The 21,751-nt window shown below is 41.7% G+C and overlaps 1 protein-coding gene and 1 non-coding gene across 2 annotated transcripts in view; both read left to right on the plus strand.

Annotated features, from left to right (window-relative positions):
* The window catches only part of ATAD5 (ATPase family AAA domain containing 5), a 64,586-nt gene that overhangs the window by 19,129 nt on the left and 23,706 nt on the right, over positions 1-21,751 (plus strand). The window contains exons 7-14 of the mRNA XM_030923471.1: positions 6,413-6,597; positions 8,291-8,448; positions 9,435-9,597; positions 11,673-11,864; positions 17,439-17,535; positions 20,034-20,113; positions 20,964-21,103; positions 21,200-21,350. Coding sequence (XP_030779331.1) covers positions 6,413-6,597; positions 8,291-8,448; positions 9,435-9,597; positions 11,673-11,864; positions 17,439-17,535; positions 20,034-20,113; positions 20,964-21,103; positions 21,200-21,350 — 1,166 coding nt within the window. The remainder of the gene's footprint in view (positions 1-6,412; positions 6,598-8,290; positions 8,449-9,434; positions 9,598-11,672; positions 11,865-17,438; positions 17,536-20,033; positions 20,114-20,963; positions 21,104-21,199; positions 21,351-21,751) is intronic.
* On the plus strand, positions 13,089-13,196 carry LOC115894978. The gene has a single exon (XR_004055194.1). It is a non-coding gene; the product is annotated as a U6 spliceosomal RNA (small nuclear RNA).

The raw sequence follows: 21,751 nt of genomic DNA on the forward strand, positions 1-21,751 counted from the left end.
TTCTCTTGGGTCAATACCTACAAGTGGAATTGCTCTGTCGTTAGGGAGGTACATGTTTAACATTATAAGAACCTGGCAAACTGTTGTCCCAACTGGTTGTTCGGTTTTACAGTCCCACCAGCAATGTATAAGTGTTCTAGTAGCTGCCCATCTTTGCCGACACTTGGCATTATCTGACTTTTTTATTTTTATTTTTGAGACAGAGTCTCACTCTGTCATCCCCAGACTGGAGTGTAGTGGTGCAATTACAGCTTACTGCAGCCTTGACCTCCCAGGCTCAGGTGATCTCCCTCCCACCTCAGCCTCCCAAGTAGCTGGAACTACAGGCATGTGCCACCATGCCCAGCTAATCTTTTTGTTTGTTTGTTTTTTGAGACAGAGTCTCGCTTTGTCACCCAAGTTGGAGTGCAGTGGCGCGATCTCGGCTCACTGCGAGCTCTGCCTCTCGGGTTCATGCCATTCTCCTGCCTCAGCCTCCCGGGTAGCTGGGACTATAGGTGCCCACCACCACGCCTGGCTAATTTTTTTGTACTTTTTTTAGTAGAGATGGGATTTCACTGTGTTAGCCAGGATGGTCTCGATCTCCTGACCTCGTGATCTGCCCATCTTGGCCTCCCAAAGTGCTGGGATTACAGGCATGAGCCACTGCACCCAGCAACCCAGCTAATTTTTTGTATTTTTTTTTCTTTGGTAGAGACAGGATTTTGCCATGTTGCCCAGGCTGGTCTCAAACTCTTGGATTCAGGTGATCCACCCACCTTGGCCTCCCAAAGTATTGGGATTACAGGCATGAGCCACAGTGCACAGTCAATTCTATCAATTCAAAGTGTATATTTCGGTGAGCTTTGTCAGTTGTTCACACAGTGAAACCACCATAATCAAGATACCAAGTTATTTTCGTTACCTGCCTCAGACTTGTCGTGCTCTTTTTGTAGTCCATTCTCTAAGTGGACCCAACCCAGGCAAACGCCAGTCTCTTTTCTTTATACTAATCTATATTTTCTAGAATTTTATATTAGTGAAATCATACAGCATATGCTCTTTTGTGTCTGGCTTCTTATAGTTGGCATGATGATTTTGAGATTTATTCATGTTGTCAAATATATCATTAGTTTTCTTTTTCTTTTCTTTCTTTCTTTTTTTTTTTTTTTTTGATACCAAGTCTCACTCTGTCGCCCAGGCTGGAGTACAGTGGCATGATCTTGGCTCACTGCAATCTCCGCCTTCCGGGTTCAAGTGATTCTTGTGCATCAGCCTCCTGACTAGCTGGGATTACAGGTGCCTGCCACCATGCTTGGCTAATTTTTGTATTTTTAGTGGAGATGCGATTTCACCATGTTGACCAGACTGGTCTCCAATTCCTGACCTCCAGTGATCTGCCTGCCTCGGCCTCCCAAAGTGCTGGGATTACAGGTGTGAACTGCCGTGCCTGGCTATATTTTTGCTCAGTAGTATTCGTTGTATGGATATACCACAAAGAACCTAGAATAGATAAGATAATCTTGAAAAAGAAGAAAAATTTGAAGGCCTCTACACTACCTGATTTCCAGACATTGAACAAACCTACAGTAATAGAAGTGTGTTGTATTGTTATAAAAACAGAAAAATACCAGGCTGAGCAGCATTGTGGGACTCCATCTCTATAAAAAAAAATAAAAAACTAGCCAGGCATGGTGGTGTATGCCTATAGGCCCAGCTACTTGGGAGGCTGAGACAGGAGGATTACATGAGCCTGGGAGGTTATGGCTGCAGTGAGCTGTTATCACGCCACTGCACTCCAGCTTGGGGAACAGAGCTAGACCCAGTCATTAAAAAAAAAAAAAAAAAATTTTTTTTTGTTCTTCAAAATTTGAAAATATATAATAAATTTTTGTTTTATTAGCACTGTAGAATACTTGAAGTTATTCCTCATGTCTAGCTATACTTTTATATCTGTTAACCAACCTCTGGCTACATCTCCCTCTCCCCTCTCCTACCTCTATTAACCACTATTCTCTCTACTTCTATGAGATTTCTTTTTCTTTTCTTTCTTTCTTTTTTTTTTTTTTTTGAGACAGCAACTTGCTCTGTTGCCCAGGCTGGAGTGCAGTGGTGCGCTCACAGTTCACTGCAGCCTCGACCTCCTGGGTTCAAGTGATCCTTCCGTCTCAGCCTCCCAATAGCTGGAACCACAGATGTGCACCACCATGTCCAGCTAATTGTTTTTTTGTAGACACAAGTTGTTGCTATGTTACCCAAGCTAAGGTTAACTTTTTTAGCTTCCACACAGGAGTGAGAACATGGGGTATTTATCTTTCTGTGTTCAGCTTATTTCACTTATCATAACATCCTCCATGCTCTAAGACATCTCTTACTAGAGGTCCTGGATAGTTCAATTAGGAAAGAAGAATATATTAAAGGACATAAAGGTTTGGAAAGGGAGAAGTAAAACTATCCTTATTTGCAAATGATGTATTAAAAAATCATTATTTTAAAAATGTATATTAAAAAATTCTGAGCCAGGCGTGGTGGCTCATGCCTATAATCCCAGCACTTTGGGAGGCCGAGGTGGGTGGATCACAAGGTCAGGAGATTGAGACTATCCTGGCTAACACAGTGAAACCCTGTCTCTACTAAAAATACAAAAAATTATCTGGGCGTGGTGGCAGGCGCCTGTAGTCCCGGCTACTTGGGAGGCTGAGGCAGGAGAATGGCGCGGACCCGGGAGGCGGAGCTTGCAGTGAGCCGAGATCACACCACTGCACTCCAGCCTGGGCGACAGAGCAAGACTCTGTCTCAAAAAAAAAAAAAAAAAAAAAAAAAAATTCCTAAGCGTAGGCCAGGCAGAGTGGCTCACGCCTGTAATCCCAACACTCTGGGAGGCGAAAGTGGGCAGATTGCTTGAGACCAGGAGGTCAAGGGTCAAGACAGGAGGACTGCTTTGGAGTGCAATGGCACCATCTTGGCTCACTGCAACCTCCACCTCCCGGGTTCAAGCGATTCTCGTGCCTTAGCCTCCCGAGTAGCTGGGATTACAGGTATCCTCCACCATACCTGGCTAATTTTTGTATTTTTAGTAGAGACAGGGTTTTGCCATGTTGGCCAGGCTGTCTCAAACTCCTGGTCTCAAGTTATCTGCTCACCTCAGCCTCCTAAAGTGCTGGGATTACAGGCGTGAGCCACCTTGCCTGGCCTCTTTTGCTTTTTTAAAAATAGAGACTAGATTTTACTATTTTGCCCAGGCTGGTCTTGAACTCCTGGCTGGGGTTACAAATGTGAGCTGCCGTACCTGGCCAAATGCCAAAATCTTGTTTCTCATCAAACCTGCAATTATGGGCCTTAATGTTGACGAATTCCAATGGAATTAACCACATGATGATGGTTTCCAAATGGTGATTCTCCATTGCAGTCATTATTTATTTGTTCATTGGCTGCTGTAAGGAAGAGCTTTTTTATCTCCTCAGTTTATTTACTTACTTATCTCTTCATTTTTATTTTATTTAGTGGATTATAACCCATTCATATTACTTACTTTGATGCTCAAACTGTTTTTAATTTGGGCAGTGTGAGCTCTTCAGCTTGGTTTCTATATCCCTTTGACAAGTCCTCATAATTTATGGAGCATTTCTTAATTTCTCGAACAGGAAGATATTCTAGGCTTCTCTTTTACTTGCCCTATCTCAGCTCTGCAGTAAGCCATTTCTCTACGGACCCCTGGTTCCTTTTTGTGGAGGATGGTATTTAGAGATGAAGGTCTAGGTGTTCATTAAATTCATTGCTCCTGATGTGGCAGTGCTTCTAGGCCTTTTCAGTAGATAAAGTTAGGATATTGTGTTTGTCTGTTTTGCATTCCCATAAACGAATACCTAAGACTGGGTAATTTATAGAGAAAAGTGGTTTATTTGGCTCACAGCTCTATAGGTTGTGCAAGCATGGCACCAGCATCGGCTCAGCTGTTAGTGAGGCCTCAGGAATCTTTAACTCATGGCATAAGGTGAAGGGAGAGCAGGCCTGTCACATGGCCAGAGAAGTAGCAAGAGAGAGCAGGAGGTGCCAGCCTTTTTTAAACAACCATCTCTCGGGTGAACTAATAGATTGAGAACTTACTCATTACTGTGAGGACAGCACCAAGCCATTCATGAGGGATCTTTCCCTATGACCCCAAACACCTAGGCCTGCCTCCAACATTGGAGGTTGTTTTTTTTTTTGTTTCTTTTTGTTTTTGTTTTTTTGAGATGGAATCTCCCTCTCTCGCCCAGGCTGGAGTGCCATCTCGACTCACTGCAACCTCCGCCTCCTGGGTTAAAGCGATTCTCCCTGCCTCAGCCTCCCGAGTAGCTGGGATTACAGGCATCTGCCACCACAGCCAGCTAATTTTTGTATTTTTAGTAGAGATGGGGTTTCGCCATGTTGGCCAGGCTGGTCTTGAACTCCTGACCTCAGGTGATCTGTCTACCTCAGCCTCCCAAAGTTCTGGGATTACAGGCGTGAGCCACTGCACCTGGCCTGTATTTCAGTATGAGATTTGGAGGGGACACACATCCAAACCATACCAGATATATATGTATGTATATGTGTACACACACACAAACATTTAAAACTATTTCTATGTGTGTAATACATGTATATGCATGTAATATATATGTAACATATACATTATATGTAACATATATATTTTATATTAGTACCATGTACCCCTCTCCTTAACACCTACCTTCTGCTATAGGGACATACTAATTTAACTACAAGTATACCCATCTTTTCCTCCTTCCCTCCAATTAACAGTAAAAAAGAAAAGAGATATCTCATTCAATATCTGTCTGGCTTCATAGCTTATTTTCCCTTCATTTCACTCAAAGAGGAAAGGAAAACAAATACAGAAAAAGATTTTATAGCCTCTTTTGAATTACCAGCCCAAATATCTAATTGCACAGAGTATTGCGAGTCTTGTTCTTTCTACGGGCAGGCTAGGAGGGACATATAAGCTGTGACACACCATCTTCAACCACTCCAACTTCCCATTCTCCCCACCCTTTTGTCTTTGTCCGTCTTCTACCACTGTAGTCAGCCTTCCTATGATTTGCAATGTGAAGATAAACTGGGCAAAACTGAGACAATAATAAGGACCCTACTTTTCGTGCTGTTACATTGGTAACAATATTGCATGAGAAGTTCTTGTATTAACTTTTTGAAATATGACAGTGATTTTTTTTTTCTGATTGTTTAGCAAGAAAACAAAAGACAAGAGGGAAAAAACTCACCTACCACCCAAAGATAGCCCCCATTAACATTTTGGTGGATGTCCTTTAAGTCACTTTTTTCTATACGTATTTATTTTTATTTAATTTCTTAACATGGGTAGACTTTCATTTTTGTGATAAGCAAAAAAGAATTTGACCAGCTAATATTTTAGGTAATTTTATTACCTAAATATTAATTAAATTTAATAAAATTAATATTTGTCAATATTTTATATAAATTCTAAAACATAAAATTTAATATAATTATATATAAATTATATGAATTACTTATATAATTATATTTTATACATAAAGCTAACATTTAAATATTTTATATAAAATTACCTAATATATATTTTATATTTAGGTAAATTTATTACCTAAAATATTAATTTATTGAATTTAATACATCTTATTAATTTAATTTAATTTAATTTTTGTGTGTGTGTGTGAAATGGAGTCTCCCTCTTTCACCCAGGCTGGAGTGAAGTGGTGTGATCTTGGCTCCCTGCAACCTCTGCCCCCGGGTTTAAACCATTCTCCTGCCTCAGCATCCTGAGAAGGTGGGATTACAGGCACCCACCACCATGCCCAGCTAATTTTTGTATTTTTAGTAGAGACAGGGTTTCGTCATGTTGGCCAGGCTAGTTTCAAACTCCTGACCTCAGGTGATCCACCCTCCTTGGCCTCCCAAAGTGCTAGTATTACAGGTGTGAGCCACCACGCCCCGCCAATTTATTTAATTTTTAAAAATTAAATTTAAAAGTGTTTCTTCTCTTTTCTGTGGTGTTTTTTTTTTTTTTTTTTTTTTTTTTTTTTTTGAGACAGTCTTACTCTGTTGCCCAGGCTGGAAGGCTAGAGTACAGTGGCGCGATCTTGGCTTACTACAACCTCTGCTTTCCAGGCTCAAGCGATTCTCGTGCCTCAGCCACCCAAGTAGCTGGGATTACAGGCGCGCGCCACCACACCTGGCTAATTTTTGTATTTTTAGTAGAGATGGGGTTTCACCATGTTGGTCAGGCTGGTCTTGAACTCCTTGCCTTAAGTGATCCGCCCACCTTGGCCTCTCAAAGTACTTATATTACAGGCATGAGCCACCATGCCCAGCCCTAAAAATGTTTACTTTCTAGATAGTTTATTCCTTTAAATGTTTATAACCTTAGCTTTTCATTTTCAAATCATTTTCTTAAAAGTCAAGATACATCTGAAAAATCTCAGGATTATGATGTTCAATGCAAAGCAAAGCGTGACTTCCTAATGAGTGGTTTGCCAGATTTGTTGAAACGGCAAATTGCAAAGAAAGCTGCTGCATTGGATGTGTACAATGCAGTGAGTACCAGTTTCCAGCGAGTCGTTCATGTACAGCAAAAGGATGATGGTAAGTTTGTTTTTTATTATTGAATATTTACTCTTCAACTGTTAGCAGTAACATTAAACTATGTAAGTTTCTTAAAGATGAGGCTGAGGTTTAATTATCATTCTTATGGTAACTTTAGTGGGAATTTTAAGGACAATTTCTCTCACTATCCATGGGGTTTGTTTCCAGGACCACCTTATGGATACCAGCACTCATGGATGCTCCAGTTTCTTGTATAAAATGGTATAGGCTAGGTGTGGTGTCTCATGCCTGTAATCCCAGAACTTTGAGAGGCCAATGCAGGAAAAGAGTTTGAGCCCAGGAGTTTGAGACCAGCCTGGGCAACACAGCAAGATCCTGTCTCTAAACTAACTAACTAAATTAATTAATTAAAATCTGCTAGGCATGATGGTGCATGTCTGTAGTCCCAGCTACTTGGGAGGCTGAGGTGGGAGGATCACTTGAGCCTAGGAGGTCAAGGCTACAGTGAGCCGTGATTATGCCACTGCATTCCAGCCTAGGTGACAGAGCGAGACCCTGTCTCAAAAAAAAAAAAAAAAGTTTAGCCTCTCTTCTGTACGTGGGAATTTCCCAGCTAGTCTTTTCAGTAATTTTTTCTACTTTTTCTTATTTCCCATCTCTGCCACTGGCCATTCAATTGATGAAGACTTTCTTGTTTTTTTTACTAGTATAGCTTTATGTAGCATTTTCAAATAGTATCTTCGACTGTAGGAATTAGTTATGCTTTTCTTGCCTCATTTTGATAAACTCATTTTCACAGGAGTGCTGCTATAAAACTTAGCATATCTATTTGTAGATGAGCAGAGAGGCAAGCACAGAGGGAACCTCTCTCTCTTACAACCTTCAGAATTATTGAACGCTTACTATTGTCTGGAATTCTGCTGAGCAATTCATATACATATCTAGTTTAATCCTGATAACAACTCTTTAAGAGGTTGAGTATTATAATTATCACCCTCACTCTGAATGTGAGGATGAAGAAACTTAAGATATAGGATCTCGCCAGTGCTCACAAGGTTAGTAAGTGGCAGAGGTTGGGTTTGAATCCAGGTCTAACTTAAAAGTTTAGCTTTAGACCAGGAGGCTAACTGCCTCCTAAATGGTTTTTCTTTCTTTTTTTTTTTTTTTTTTTTAGACAGAGTCTTGCTCTGTCGCCCAGGTTGGAGTGCAGTGATGAGATCTCAGCTCACTGCAACCTTGTCTCCTGGGTTCAAGCAATTCTCTTGCCTCAGCCTCCTGAGTAGCTGGGATTACAGGTGTGCACCACCATGCCTGGCTAATTTTTGTATTTTTAGTAGAGAAGGGGTTTCACCATGTTGGCAAGGCTGGTCTCGAACTCCTGATCTCAAGTGATCCACCTGCCTTGGCTTCCCAAAGTGCTGGAATTACAGGCGTGAGCCACTGTGCCTGGCCCTCCTAAAAGTTTTAACCTGAGTATCAAGGTTGATTTGAAAAGAAAGGAAAGTTTGTTAGTATTTGTTTATTTTTAACAACTGAGAGGGAAATCTAGGTGATTTTTACTAATTCTATTTGTTGGAGGGTAGGATTTTGTTCCCTTTATAGTCAGTGGGTTTTTGGTACGTTTGTGTTAATTATGTAGTTGTCAAGTCTTTTCATGTTTACATATTTGACATTCAGTAAATAGATAGTGTATAAATAAGGTTTATTAAGATATTTTTCTATTTTTCTTTAGGGTGTTGTTTGTGGCATTTGAAACCACCCTCTTGTCCTCTCTTAGCTAAATTTAAAGAACTGAACACTAAAGTGATAGATCTCTCAAAATGTGTTATTGCTCTTGGTGAATTTTCAACATTGAATTCAAAGTTGAAAAGCAGTAACTCTGCTACCGTGGTAAGTACTAAATAAATAGCTCATCCATTGTAGAGTGTTTCCCTTACATCTTGCAGAGGAAAAAAATTTTTGGATATCTACTCTTATTGCCTCGAGTGTTGTCTTAGAGTTTAATTTTTTTTTTTTTTTTTTTTTTTTTTTTTTTTTTGAGACAGAGTCTTGCTCTGTCACCCAGACTGGAGTGCAGTGGCGCAATCTTGGCTCACTGCAACCTCTGCCTCCTGAGTTCAAGCAATTCTCCTGCCTCAGCCTCCTGAGTAGCTGGGACTATGGGCACACACCACCACGCCCAGCCAATTTTTGTATTTTTAGTAGAGATGAAGTTTCACCATTTTGGCTGGCCTGGTCTTAAACTCCTAACCTTGTGGATATGCCTGTCTCGGCCTTCCAAAGTGCTGGGATTACAGACCTAAGCCGCCGCACCCAACTGAGTTTAATTTTTTTTTTTTTTGAGATGGAGTTTCACTCTTGTTGCCTAGGCTGGAGTGCCATGGTGCGATCTTGGCTCACCGCAATCTCCACCTCCCAGGTTCAAGCAATTCTCCTGCCTCAGCCTCCCTAGTAGCTGGGATTACAGGCATGCGCCACCAGGCCTGGCTAGTTTTTTGTATTTTTAGTGGAGATGGGGTTTCTCCATGTTGGTCAGGCTGGTCTTGAACTCCCTACCTCAGGTGATCCTCCTGCCTCAGCCCCCCAGTAGTTGGGATTACAGGCATGCGCCACCATGCCTGGCTAATTTTTGTATTTTTAGTAGACATGGGATTTCACCTTGTTGGCTAGGCTGGTCTTAAACTCCTAACCTCAGATGATCCACCCACCTCGGCCTCCCAAAGTGCTGGGAGTATAGGCGTGAGCCACCGTGCCCGGCTTAAAGCTAGTCTGACGTTGATACTGATTTATGATGGACAGAAAGTGGTTGGTAGTAGTGTAATTAACATGAATAGATGATGTTGGTCTGTTATTGTGCATTTTATTCTTTATTTCAGTTCGTGAGGACAAGGAAGGAATTTACTGAAGAAGTAAGAAATCTTTTGCTTGAGGAAATTAGGTGGTCAAACCCTGAATTTTCATTGAAAAAATATTTTCCCTTACTCCTAAAAAAACGAATTGAGCACCAAGTACTTTCTTCTGAGTGTCATAGTAAACAAGGTTAGTGATAATTATTATCATTTATGTTGACATACCAGTTTTGAGTTTTTATATTATTTATTATTTTATTTTCATTTTTATTTCTGAGATGGAGTTTTGCTCTGTCACCCAGGCTAGAGTGCAATGGCACAAACCTGGCTCATTGCAACCTCCGCCTCCTGGGTTCAAGTGATTCTCCTGCCTCAGCCTCCTGAGTAGCTGGGATTACAGGAGCCCACTAGGACGCCCTGCTGATTTTTGTATTTTTAGTAGAGATGGGGTTTCACCATGTTGGCCAGACTGGTCTTGAACTCTTGATCTCAGGTGATCCACCCACCTCAGGCCCCTAAAATGCTGGGATTACAGGCGTGAGCCACTGTGCTTGGCCTGTTTTTTTTTTTTTTTTTTTTTTTTTTTTGAGACAGAGTGTTGCTCTGTCACCCAGGCTGGAATGCAGTGGTGCAACTTTGGCTCACTGCAATCTTTGCCTCCTGAGCTCAAGTGATTCCTGTGTCTCAGCCTCCCAAGTAGCTGGGACCACAGGCTTGCGCCTCTGCACCTAGCTTATTTTATTTTTAAATTTTTATTTATTTTTTTGAGACTGGGTTATGAGACTGGCTAGTTTCTGTATTTTTGGTAGAGACCAGGTCTTGCCATGTTGCCCAGGCTGGTCTTGAACTCCTGGGCTCAAGTGATCCTTCCGCCTTAGCTTCCCAAAGTGCCGGGATTACAGGCATGAGCCATAATGCCCAGCCTAACATGTCAGTTTTGAAAACACTAAGACTTAACCATTGACACTTGGAAGTGTTCACTGCAGACAACATTGCTTACAGTTGGCAGGGAGAGTTGTTCAGCTAAAGTAAGAGTATCTTGTACAATGCAGTGTGCAACGTTAATCCCTGCCAGTTTCCAAAAATGCCAACCCAAAGATAGCTTTAATTATGTTAAAATATTATTCATTTAAGGAATGCCTTAGATAATTTTAGCTTATATAGCTTGTATAAAAGACAGTCTAAGTATTAAAATCTCTAGCTTGCTTTCAGTATATTTGATTCTTGCCTTTTTATGTTATTTTATTTTATTTATTTTTTGAGACAGAGTCTTCCTCTGTCACCCAGGCTGAAGTGTAGTGGCACAATCTCAGCTCATTGCAACCTCTGCCTCCTGGGTTTGAGTGATTCTGGTGTCTCAGCCTGCCTAGTAGCTAGGATTACAGGTGCCTGCCACCATGCCTAATTTTTGTATTTTTCAGTAGAGATGGGGTTTCACGATGTCAGTCAGGCTGGTCTCGAATTCCTGACCTCAAGTGATTCACTCGCCTTAGCCTCCCAAAGTGCTGGGATTACAGACGTGAGCCACCATGCCTGGCTTATTTATTTGTTTGTTTATTTATTTATTTTTAGTTTTATTTTTTGAGACGGAGTCTTGCTCTGTCACCCAGGCTGGAGTGCAGTGGTGTGATCTCAGCTCACTGCAGCCTCAGCCTTCTAGGTTCCACCGATTCTCCTGCCTCAGCCTCCTAGGTAGCTGGGATTACAGGTGCATGCCACCATGCCTGGCTAATTTTTGTATTTTTAGTAGAGATGGGGTTTCACCATGTTGGCCAGGCTGGTCTTGAACTCCTGACCTCAGGTGATCCACCCGCCTTGGCCTCCCAAAGTGCTGGGATTACAGGTGTGAGCCACCATGCCCAGCCTATTTATTTATTTTTTAAGAGACAGGGTCTCACTTTGTCACCCAGGCTAGAGTACAGTAGTGTGATCATGGCTCCCTGCAGCCTCAATCTCCTCGGTTCATGTGATCCTCCCACCACAGCCTCCCAAGTAGCTGGGACTACAGGTGCACGCCACCACCCCTGGCTGATTTTTCTATCTTTAGTAAAGCTGGGGTTTCCCCATGTTACCCAGGCTGGTCTCAAACGTGTAGACTCAAGCAGTCCGCCCACCTCAACCTCCCAAAGTTCTGGGATTAGAGGCCTGAGCCACTGCACCTAGCTTGCCTTTTCATTTTAAAGTTACAAGACTATTGGATACTTGGAAGTGATATTAATATTACTGGTTTTTGTTGATTAGTAAGAAGTACATGCATTTCTTCAGTTCCCAAAGTAGAACTAGAGGCTGATGTCAGTCATAAAGAAACCAAAAGGAAACGCGTGGAAGCAGAAAATTCTAAGTCAAAAAGAAAGAAACCAAATGAATATTCAAAAAATCTGGAGAAGACCAATAGGAGGTCAGAAGAACTTGGCAAAATAAACAACTCTTCTGGGATAAAGCTAGATACTTCCAAAGGTATATTTTCTAAAACATCCCAAAAGAAACAGATTGCTTTGAGTACATGTACAGTGGAAACCAAAGCAGTAGAAGATTTTTATATTCTTTTGTAAAAATTTTAATTCAGTTGTATTTTAATTTTAGATTTTCTTTTTCTTTTCTTTTTTTTTTTTTTTTGAGGCACAGTTTCACTCTTGTCGCCCAGGCTGGAGTGTAATGGCACGATCTTGGCTCACTGAAACCTCCCTCCACTTCCTGTGTTCAGGCGATTCTCTTGCTTTAGCCTCCTAAGTAGCTGGGATTACAAGCGCTCACCTCTACACCCAGATAATTTTTTGTTTGTTTGTTTGTTTGAGATGGAGTCTTGCACAATTGTCCGGGCTGGAGCCCGCCACCACGCCAGCTATTTTTTTGTATTTTTAGTAGAGACGGGATTGGCCAGGCTGGTCTCGAACTCCCAACCTCATGATTCACCCACCTCAGCCTCCCAAAGTGCTGGGATTACAGGTGTGAGTCACCGCACCTGGCCACGCCCAGGTAATTTTTATATTTTTAGTAGAGACAGGATTGTACCATGTTGACCAGGCTGTTCTCAAAACTCCTGACCTCAGGTGATCCACCCACCTTGGCCTCCCAAAGTGCAGATTTTGATATTCTAATAATTAGATGATAACAGTCTGCACCAGAAATATTAATATCTTCCATTCCTGGTAAATTCGAGTTTTTCCTTCTAGAACGCTTTTGTTTTTTAACTTTTCGTTCTTTCCTTCTCTGTCTCTCTCTCTTTTTTTTCTTATTGCAACTTTCAAACAATAAATATGTCTTCAAAATAAATAGAACCTCATGGATTATGGGCTTACAAATGGCCATATTAACAGATAAGTGTTCAGTCTTTGATTTTTCTGTGCTTCTATAAATATATGTGCTTTTTTTTTTTATTTTTTGAGACAGCATCTCTCTCTGTCACTTGCCTGATCTCAGCTCACTACAACCTCTGCCTCTCGGGTTCAAGCGATTCTCCTGCCTCAGCCTCCTGAGTAGCTGGGATGAGAGGTGTGCGCCACCACGCCTGGCTGATTTTTGTATTTTCAATAGAGACAGGGTTTCACTGTGTTGCCCGGGCAGGTCTCAAACTCCTGACCTCAATTGATCTGCCCGCTTTGGCCTCCCCAAAATGCTGGAAATACAGGCATGAGCCACTGCACACGGCCAATATATGTGCTTTAAAAAAAATCTGGTATTGTGCTCGCTTCAGCAGCACGTATACTAAAATTGGAATGATACAGAGAAAATTAGCATGGCCCCTTGTGCAAAGATGACAATTTTTTTTTTTTTTTTTTTTGTATTTTTAGTAGAGATGGGGTTTCACCATGTTGGCCAGGCTGCTCTCAAGCTCCTGACCTCAAGTGAAGGGATGACAATTTTAAAACTAAAATGTTAAAAAGTAACACAGTGGCCGGGTGCAATGGCTCATACCTGTAATCCCAGCACTTTGGGAGGCTGAGGTGGGCGGATCACCTGAGGTCAGGAGTTCGAGACCAGCCTGGCCAACATGGCAAAACCCTGTTTCTACTAAACATACAAAAATTAACCAGGTGTGGTGGCGCGTGCCACCCCAGCTACTTGGGAGGCTGAGGCAGGAGAATCGCTTGAACCCAGGAGGCGGAGGCTGCAGTGAGCCAAGATCTCACCACTGCACTGCAGCCTGGGTGACAGAGCAAGACTCCGTCTAGGGGAAAAAAAAAAAGGTAACAAAGTAAGAAAGAAAAATCTGGTATTATCCCATAGATATTATTTTACACGTGTGTACATGTAAAATATTTTATATGTGTGTGCATGTTTCACATCTCTCTGACATGTTCCCATTTATTTTATTTTATTTATTTACTATTTTTGAGACAGAGTTTTGCTCTTTTTGCCCAGGCTGCAGTGCCATGGCGTGATCTTGGCTCATTGCAACCTCTGCCTCCTGGATTTAAGCGATTCTCCTGCCTCAGCCTCCCGAGTAGCTGGGATTACAGGCATGTTCCACCATGCCTGGCTAATTCTGTATTTTTATTAGAGACCAGGTTTCTCCATGTTGGTCAGGCTGGTTTTGAACTCCTGACCTCAGGTTATCCGCCCGCCTCGGCCTCCCAAAGTACTGGGATTACAGGCGTGAGCCACCATGCCCAGCCCCATTCAGCTTATATAGCTTTTCCGAAGTATGCTATTGATTTAATTCATTTATATAGCTTTATACAGGATGAGTATCCCTAATGCAAAAATCTGAAATTTGAAATGCTCCAAAATCCAAAACGTTTTGAGTGCTGACATGGTGCCATAAGTGGAAAATTCCATACCTGGGCCTGGGCACCATGGCTTATCCCTATAATCCCAGCGCTTTGAGAGGCCGAGGTGGGAGCATTGCTTGAGCCCAGGAATTTGAGGCCAGGGTGGGCAACACAGGGAGACCACACCTTTACAAAAAAAAAAAAAAAAAAAAAAAAAAATTGGCTAGGCATGGTGGCACATGCCTGTAGTCTCAGCTCCATGGGAGGCTGATGTGAGAGGATCACTTGAGGTTAAGGCCACAGTGAGCCATGATTCACCACTACTCCAGGCTGGGTGACAGAGCAAGACCCTGTTTCAAGAAAAAAGAAAATTCCACACCTAACCTCTTCTGGACAGGTCACAGTCAAAATGGAGACAAAACTTTTCTTCTTGCACAAAATTATTTAAAATATTGTATAAAATTACTTTCAGGCTGTGTGTACAGGTGTATATGAAACATAAATGAATTCCATGTTTAGACTTCGGCCTCATCCTAGGGATATCTCATTAAATTCAGTTGGAAAATTTCTGGTCCCAAGCATTTCAGATAAGGGATACTCAACCTATAGCATGTCTTAGTATTTGATATGGCAAGTCTCCTATCATTATTTTTAAAATAATTTTTATGTATTTGCTTTATTCGATGGACTATAGTTTACCTTACCCCATAAATCTTGTTGAGATTTTAATTTTACAATTATCTATAGCTTAATGAAGAGAAGTGGCATCTTTACAGTAGTCTTCTCAACTGTGAATGTGGCATCTTTCTCCATTTTCCCAGGTTGACTTTATAGGATGTTTTAATGTTTCTTTTCAGGGTAAAAGAGGGTCCAATAAGACTATGCCACTATTGTTCTTTAGATTATTGTTTTGTTCTTTCTTTCTTTCTTTATTTTTTTGAGATGGATTCACTCTGTTGCCCAGGCTGGACTGTGCTAGCATGATCTGGACTCACTGCAGCCTCCACCTCCCGAGTTCAAGCGATTCTTCTGCCTCAGCCTCCCAAGTAGCTGGGATTACAGGCGCCCACCACCATGCTTGGCTACTTGATGTATTTTTTTTTTTTTTTTTTTTTTGAGACAGAATCTCGCTCTGTCGCCCAGGCTGGAATGCAGTGGCATGATCTCGGCTCACTGCAAGCTCCGCCTCCCGGGTTCACGCCATCCTTCTGCCTCAGTCTTCCAAGTAGCTGGGACTACAGGCGCACGCCGCCACGCCTGGCTAATTTTTTGTATTTTTAGTAGAGATGGGGTTTCACCGTGTTAGCCAGGATGGTCTCGATCTCCTGACCTTGTGATCCATCTGCCTCAGCCTCCCAAAGTGCTGGGATGACAGCTGTGAGCCACTGCACCCGGCTTTTTTTTTTTTTTTTTTTTTTTTTTTTTTGAGACGAAGTCTCGCTCTGTCGCCCAGGTTGGGGTGCAGTGGCACGATCTCGGCTCACTGCAACCTCCACCTCCCAGGTTCAAGCTATTCTCCTGCCTCACCCTCTTTAGTAGCTGTGACTACAGGCATGCGCCACCATGCCTGGCTAATTTTTATATTTTTAGTAGAGACGGGGTTTCACCATGTTGGCCAGGCTAGTCTCGAACTCCTGACCTCAAGTGATCTGCCCACCTTGGCCTCCCAAAGTGCTGGGATTATAGGCATGAGCCACTGCACCCAGCCTGATTATTGGTTTTATGTCACAGATTATTTCTCATCGTTCATGTTTCTTTAGTGGTTATTAAAAATTTAAATATTGCTGGTTGTGGTGGCTCACATCTGTAGTCCCACCTACTCAGGAGGCTAGGGTGGGAGCTTGAGGTCCAAAGTTCAGGAATGCAGGGAGCTGTGTTCGTACTTGTGAATAGCCACTGCAGTCCAGCCTGGGCAGCATAGCAAGACCTCATCTCTTAAAAAAAGAAAGAAACTATTTTTAATTTTCGACCTGCACATGTGCAGGTTTGTTACATGGATAAATTCCATGATGCTGAGATTTGGACTTCAATTGAACCTGTCACCCAAATAGTGAACATAGTGCCCAATAGATAGTTTTTCAGCCCTTGTCCTCACTTCTTCCCTCCTCCCTTTTGTAGTCCCCAGTGTCTTTTTGTTGTTAAGAGACAGGGTAACACTATGTTGCCTAGGCCAATCCCGATCTCCTGGGTTCAAGTGGTCTACCTGCCTTGGCCTCCCAAGGTGCTGGGATTATAGGTGTGAGCCACCACAGGTGGCCTCCATTGTCTTTTGTTCCCATCTTTGTGTCCATGTGTACCCAGTGTTTAGGTTCTGCTTATAAACGAGAACATGCAGTATTTGGTTTTCTGTTTCTGCATTTATTCACTTAGGATAATGGCCTCCAGCTGCAACCAGGTTGCTGCAAAGGATATGAGTTATTTTTTATGGCTGCATACTATCCCATGGTGTATATATGTCCTACAAATTCTTTATCCAATTCACCATTTTTGGGTACTTAGGTTGATTCCATGATTTTGCTTTTTTTTTTTTTTTTTTTTTTGAGATGGAGTCTTGCTCTGTTGCCCAGACTGGAGTGCAGTGGCTGGATCTCAGCTCACTGCAAGCTCCGCCTCCTGGGTTTACGCCATTCTCCTGCCTCAGCCTCCTGAGTAGCTGGGACTACAGGCGCCCACCACCTCGCCCAGCTAGTTTTTTTAATATTTTTTAGTAGAGATGGTGTTTCACCGTGTTAGCTAGGATGGTCTTGATCTCCTGACCTCATGATCCGCCCGTCTCGGCCTCCCAAAGTGCTGGGATTACAGGCTTGAGCCACCGCGCCCGGCCTTTTTTTTGTTGAGATGGACTCTCACTCTGTTGCTCAGGTGCTCAGGCTGGAGTGCAGTGGCGCAATCCTGGCTCACTGCAATCTCCGTCTCCCAGGTTCAGTGTCTTTGCTATTCTAAATAGTGCTGATAAACACGTGAGTACATGTGTCTTTTTGGTAGAACAGTTTATTTTCCTTTGGGTGTATACCCAGTAATGGGATTGCTGGGCCAGATGGTAACCCTAAAAGAAAAAAAAAACCCAACAATGTTTAAGTGTGCACTTTAATATTTTAATAAGATTATGGTGGTTATTGTGTTTTAGGGGGAAGGGTTTGGTGTGAAGAATTTTAAATGTAATGTTTTAAAATTACCTCTGGCATTTTGTAAATATAAATATTTCTGCAAATACCTACTGTGACATTGTAATAATAATGTAAATGACTAATAATTCATATATGTTTATGTCAAAGAATGAATACCTTAATTTTTTTTTTTTTTTTTTTTTTTTCTTTAGATTCTGGAACTGAAGACATGCTTTGGACAGAAAAGTATCAACCTCAGACTGCCAGTGAACTTATAGGAAATGAGTTAGCTATAAAAAAGTTACATAGGTTGGTAAAATGTGTAAAGGAATTGAGAAATAGTTTACAATCTTAGTTTTACTATTTTTGTTTCAAAATTGTAGTTATAAAGTAATATATCTCATGATGAAATCTTCAAAAAATTGTAGAAGTTTAAGTGACAAGTAGCCCTCTTTTCTTATATTTCTACTTCTCAGAGATAATCATTGAAAATGTTTCGTAAAAGCTTCCAGAAAAATATTTTATGCATATGTTAGTTCCTTCCTTTCTAACAAATGGGATCACAGTACTACTAATTCAAGTCCCCAGTCCTTCATCTTCAATTCTCACATCCAAAAAATTCTGAATAATGAAAGTTTATTGAATTGATTACATGAAATTTGTTGTACCTTTACACTTAGTAGAATTTACAAAATTTTTGTGGTTTTTTTTTTTTGAGACAGAGTCTCACTCGGTCGCTCAGGCTGGAGTGTAATGGCACGATCTTGGCTCACTACAGCTGCTGCCTCCCAAGTTCAATAGATTCTCCTGCCTCAGCCTCCTGAGTAGCTGGGACTATAGGGGTGCACCACCATGCCAGGGTAATTTTTGTATTTTTGGTAGAGACAGTTTCGCCATGTTGATCAGGCTGGTCTCGAACTCCTGACCTCAGGTGATCCACCCACCTTGGCCTCCCAAAGTGCTGTGCTGGGATTACAGGTGTCAGCCACTGTGCCCGGCCAGAATTCACATATTTTTTAATAAAAATATTAAGTGATGGCCCAGCACCGTGACTCACACCTATAATCCCGGCACTTTGGGAGGCCAAGGCGGGTGGATCACTTGAGGCTAGGAGTTTGAGACCAGCCTGGCCAACATGGTGAAACCCCATCTCTGCTAAAAATACAAAAATTAGCTGGGTGTGGTGATGCATGCCTGTAATCCTAGCTACTGGAGAGGCTGAGGCATGAGAATTGCTTGAACCCGGGAGGCGAAGATTGCAGTGAGCCAAGATTGTGTCCGTGTGCTGCAGCCTAGGCGACAGAGTAAGACTCTGTCTCAAAACAAAACGAAAAAACAAACCAAACCAACTTAAGTGATTATGGGTGTATTGCCTAGACCCCATTAGGGGTATTATGTAATATGCAGTATATGTACTAAATAACCTTTTAAGTATCTGAAAAATTAATTCTAAAACAATCTGGCCCTAAGGATTTATGGACCCATAATTATAGTTAATAGCATGAACTTGGTACTACTGTTCTTAAGTACTTGTATTATTCTTTTTTTTTTTGTACTGTTCTTAATTCCTTTTATCCTTAGAACAGTACTGTGAGCAGTTGGGTACAGTGGCTCAAGCCTGTAATCCCAGTGCTTTTGTAGGCTGAGGCAGGAGGATTGCTTGTGGCCAGGAGTTTGAGAGCAGCCTGGGCAAAATAGGTTGACCCCATCTCTACAAAAAATAAAAAAAAATGTTGGGCATGATGGCGCCCACTTGGATTCTGAGCCACTCAGGAGCCTGAGGTAGGAGGGTCACATGAGTCCAAGAATTCGAGGCTGCGGTGAGCTATGATCACACCCCTACACTCCAGTGACAAAGCAAGACTGTCAAAAAAAAAAAAAAAATACTATGAGCATAAATACTGTTGTCCTCACCTCATAGATGAAGAAACCAAGGCCTAGAGAGGCTGAGTTATTTTTCCAAAGTCACACAGCTAGAAAGTGATGGAACTGGGATTTAAATTCAGGCATTCTAGCTCCAGACTAGAACTTAATCTTTCTGTTGTACATTGTATATTAGGCACCTTTCATGTGATGACACAATATACCGCAGTTCTTTTTTTTAATTTTGAGACAGGGTCTTGCTCTGTTGCCCAGGCTGGAGTATAGTGGTGGAATCTTGGCTCACTGCAACCTTTGCCTCTCAAGCTCAAGCCATCCTCCCACCTGAGCCTCCCAAGCAAGGCATGGTACCCCACCATGCCTGGCTAATGTTTTTTGTAGAGACAGGTTTCACTGTGTTGCCCAGGCTGGTTTCAAATTCCTGAGCTCAAGCAATTCACCTGCCTCCGCCTCCCAAAGTGCTGGGATTACAGGCCTGAGCCACTGTGCCTGCCCTGCCACCTCAGTTATTTTTAATTGCTGTATACTGGTTTCTAAGTGACTGTACTATAATGTATTTTTTCCCCACTGGTGTATTTTTATGTTTTTCCTGTTAGAGGCTAATATGAACAATGCTACAGTGAATATTCTTGCACATATAGTCTTATATATTTTGGCAGAAACTACTTCATTTAAAAATGTTCATGTCCATGTAAAACTATTTTACTCTTTAGTTGATTCACAAACACTATGGAGTGTTTAGAAACTAACAATATGCCATATAAAGCTGTACTAGTAAAAATAACAAGAAAGCCCTTTATCAGTTGAATGGCCAATGCCAGAGAAACTAACAATATGCCATAACTTCCTCCAATAATCATTTTAACATAAAGTCTAAGGCATAGCTATATTCTGTGAATTATTTTTATCACATTTTCTTGTGGCAGTTGGTTGAAAGACTGGAAAAGAAGAGCTGAATTGGAAGAAAGGCAGAATCTGAAGGGAAAAAGAGATGAGAAACAGGAAGGTATCTTGTGTCTTTTTTTTTTTACCATTTCACTGAACATTTTTAGAGTTACATTAACTAAAACTTTCTATAAAATTTCTTTTTTTTTTTTTTTTTTTTTTTTTGAGAAGGAGTCTCGCTCTGTCACCCAGGCTGGAGTGCAGTGGCCAGATCTCAGCTCACTGCAAACTCCGCCTCCCGGGTTTACACCATTCTCCTGCCTCAGCCTCCCAAGTAGCTGGGACTACAGGCGCCCGCCACCTCGCCCGGCTAGTTTTTTGTATTTTTTTAGTAGAGACGGGGTTTCACCGTGTTAGCCAGGATGGTCTCGATCTCCTGACCTCGTGATCCGCCCACCTCGGCCTCCCAAAGTGCTGGGATTACAGGCTTGAGCCACCTCGCCCGGCCAAAATTTCTTAATTGGTATTTTATATTTGATTTTCTGCTTTTTTTTTTGAGACAGAGTCTCACTCTGTCACCCAGGCTGGAGTGCAATGGTGTGATCTCGGCTCACTGCAACCTCCGCCTCCTGGGTTCAAGCGAGTCTCTCACCTCAACCTACTGAGTACCTGGGACTACAGGCGTGTGTCACCACACCTGGCTAATTTTTGTATTTTTAGTAGAGATGGGGTTTCACCATGTTGGCCAGGCTGGTCTCGAACTCCTGACCTTGTGATCTGCCCGCCTCGGCTTCCCAAAGTGCTGGAATTACAGGCATGTACCACCATACCCGGCCTGATTTTCTACTTTTTATAAAGTAATGTTTCAGCATTTATTGCAAGAAGTTTGTGGGATTAGATCATTGGATTTCATAAGGTAGAACTGCTTCCTCAGCAATTACCATTTTATATGCATTTGAATAATTTTTCAGATTTCTCGGGTGGCATAGACTTTAAAGGCAGTTCAGATGATGAAGAGAGTCGTCTTTGCAATACTGTCCTTATAACAGGGCCAACAGGAGTGGGAAAAACTGCTGCTGTGTATGCTTGTGCCCAGGAGCTTGGATTTAAGGTTAGTAACAGCTATGATGAGAGAATGTCAGTGTAATAATTACCCTTGGATTAAAAGGAGACATAAACCATTCTCCCTTCGTTTTTCTTCTTTTAGATATTTGAAGTGAATGCCTCTTCCCAGCGCAGTGGTAGACAAATTCTATCTCAGTTGAAGGAAGCTACTCAGTCCCATCAAGTAGATAAACAAGGTGTAAACTCACAAAAACCCTATTTTTTTAATAGCTACAACATAGGCAAGTCACCAAGTAAGTAAATTATTTTCCTTAAGCCATAATGTTTTGAAAAAAACAAAACCCAAGAAAATAATGTTAATTATCAACATTTTGCCATTTATTTTTTATCTTCTACACGTATATATATTCCCTGTCCACCCCTGCCAGATTATTTTAAAATAAATCTGAAGACCATCATATCATTTCACCCATACATTCTTCAATATTTATCTCTATCCGATAAGGACTTCTGAAAAAGCATAAGTATAATATCATAATCAGACCCAACAGAGTTAACAGCCAGCCTAAGCAGCATAGCGAGACCTTGTCTCTACAAATAATAAAAAACAAATTAGCTAGGTGTGGTGGTGTATGTCTGTAGTCCCAGCTACTCTGGAAGTTGATGTGGGAGGATCACTTGAGCCTAGAAGGTT

The sequence above is a fragment of the Rhinopithecus roxellana genome, chromosome 19 (genome assembly GCF_007565055.1).
Source record: "Rhinopithecus roxellana isolate Shanxi Qingling chromosome 19, ASM756505v1, whole genome shotgun sequence".
Lineage (NCBI taxonomy): Eukaryota > Metazoa > Chordata > Mammalia > Primates > Cercopithecidae > Rhinopithecus > Rhinopithecus roxellana.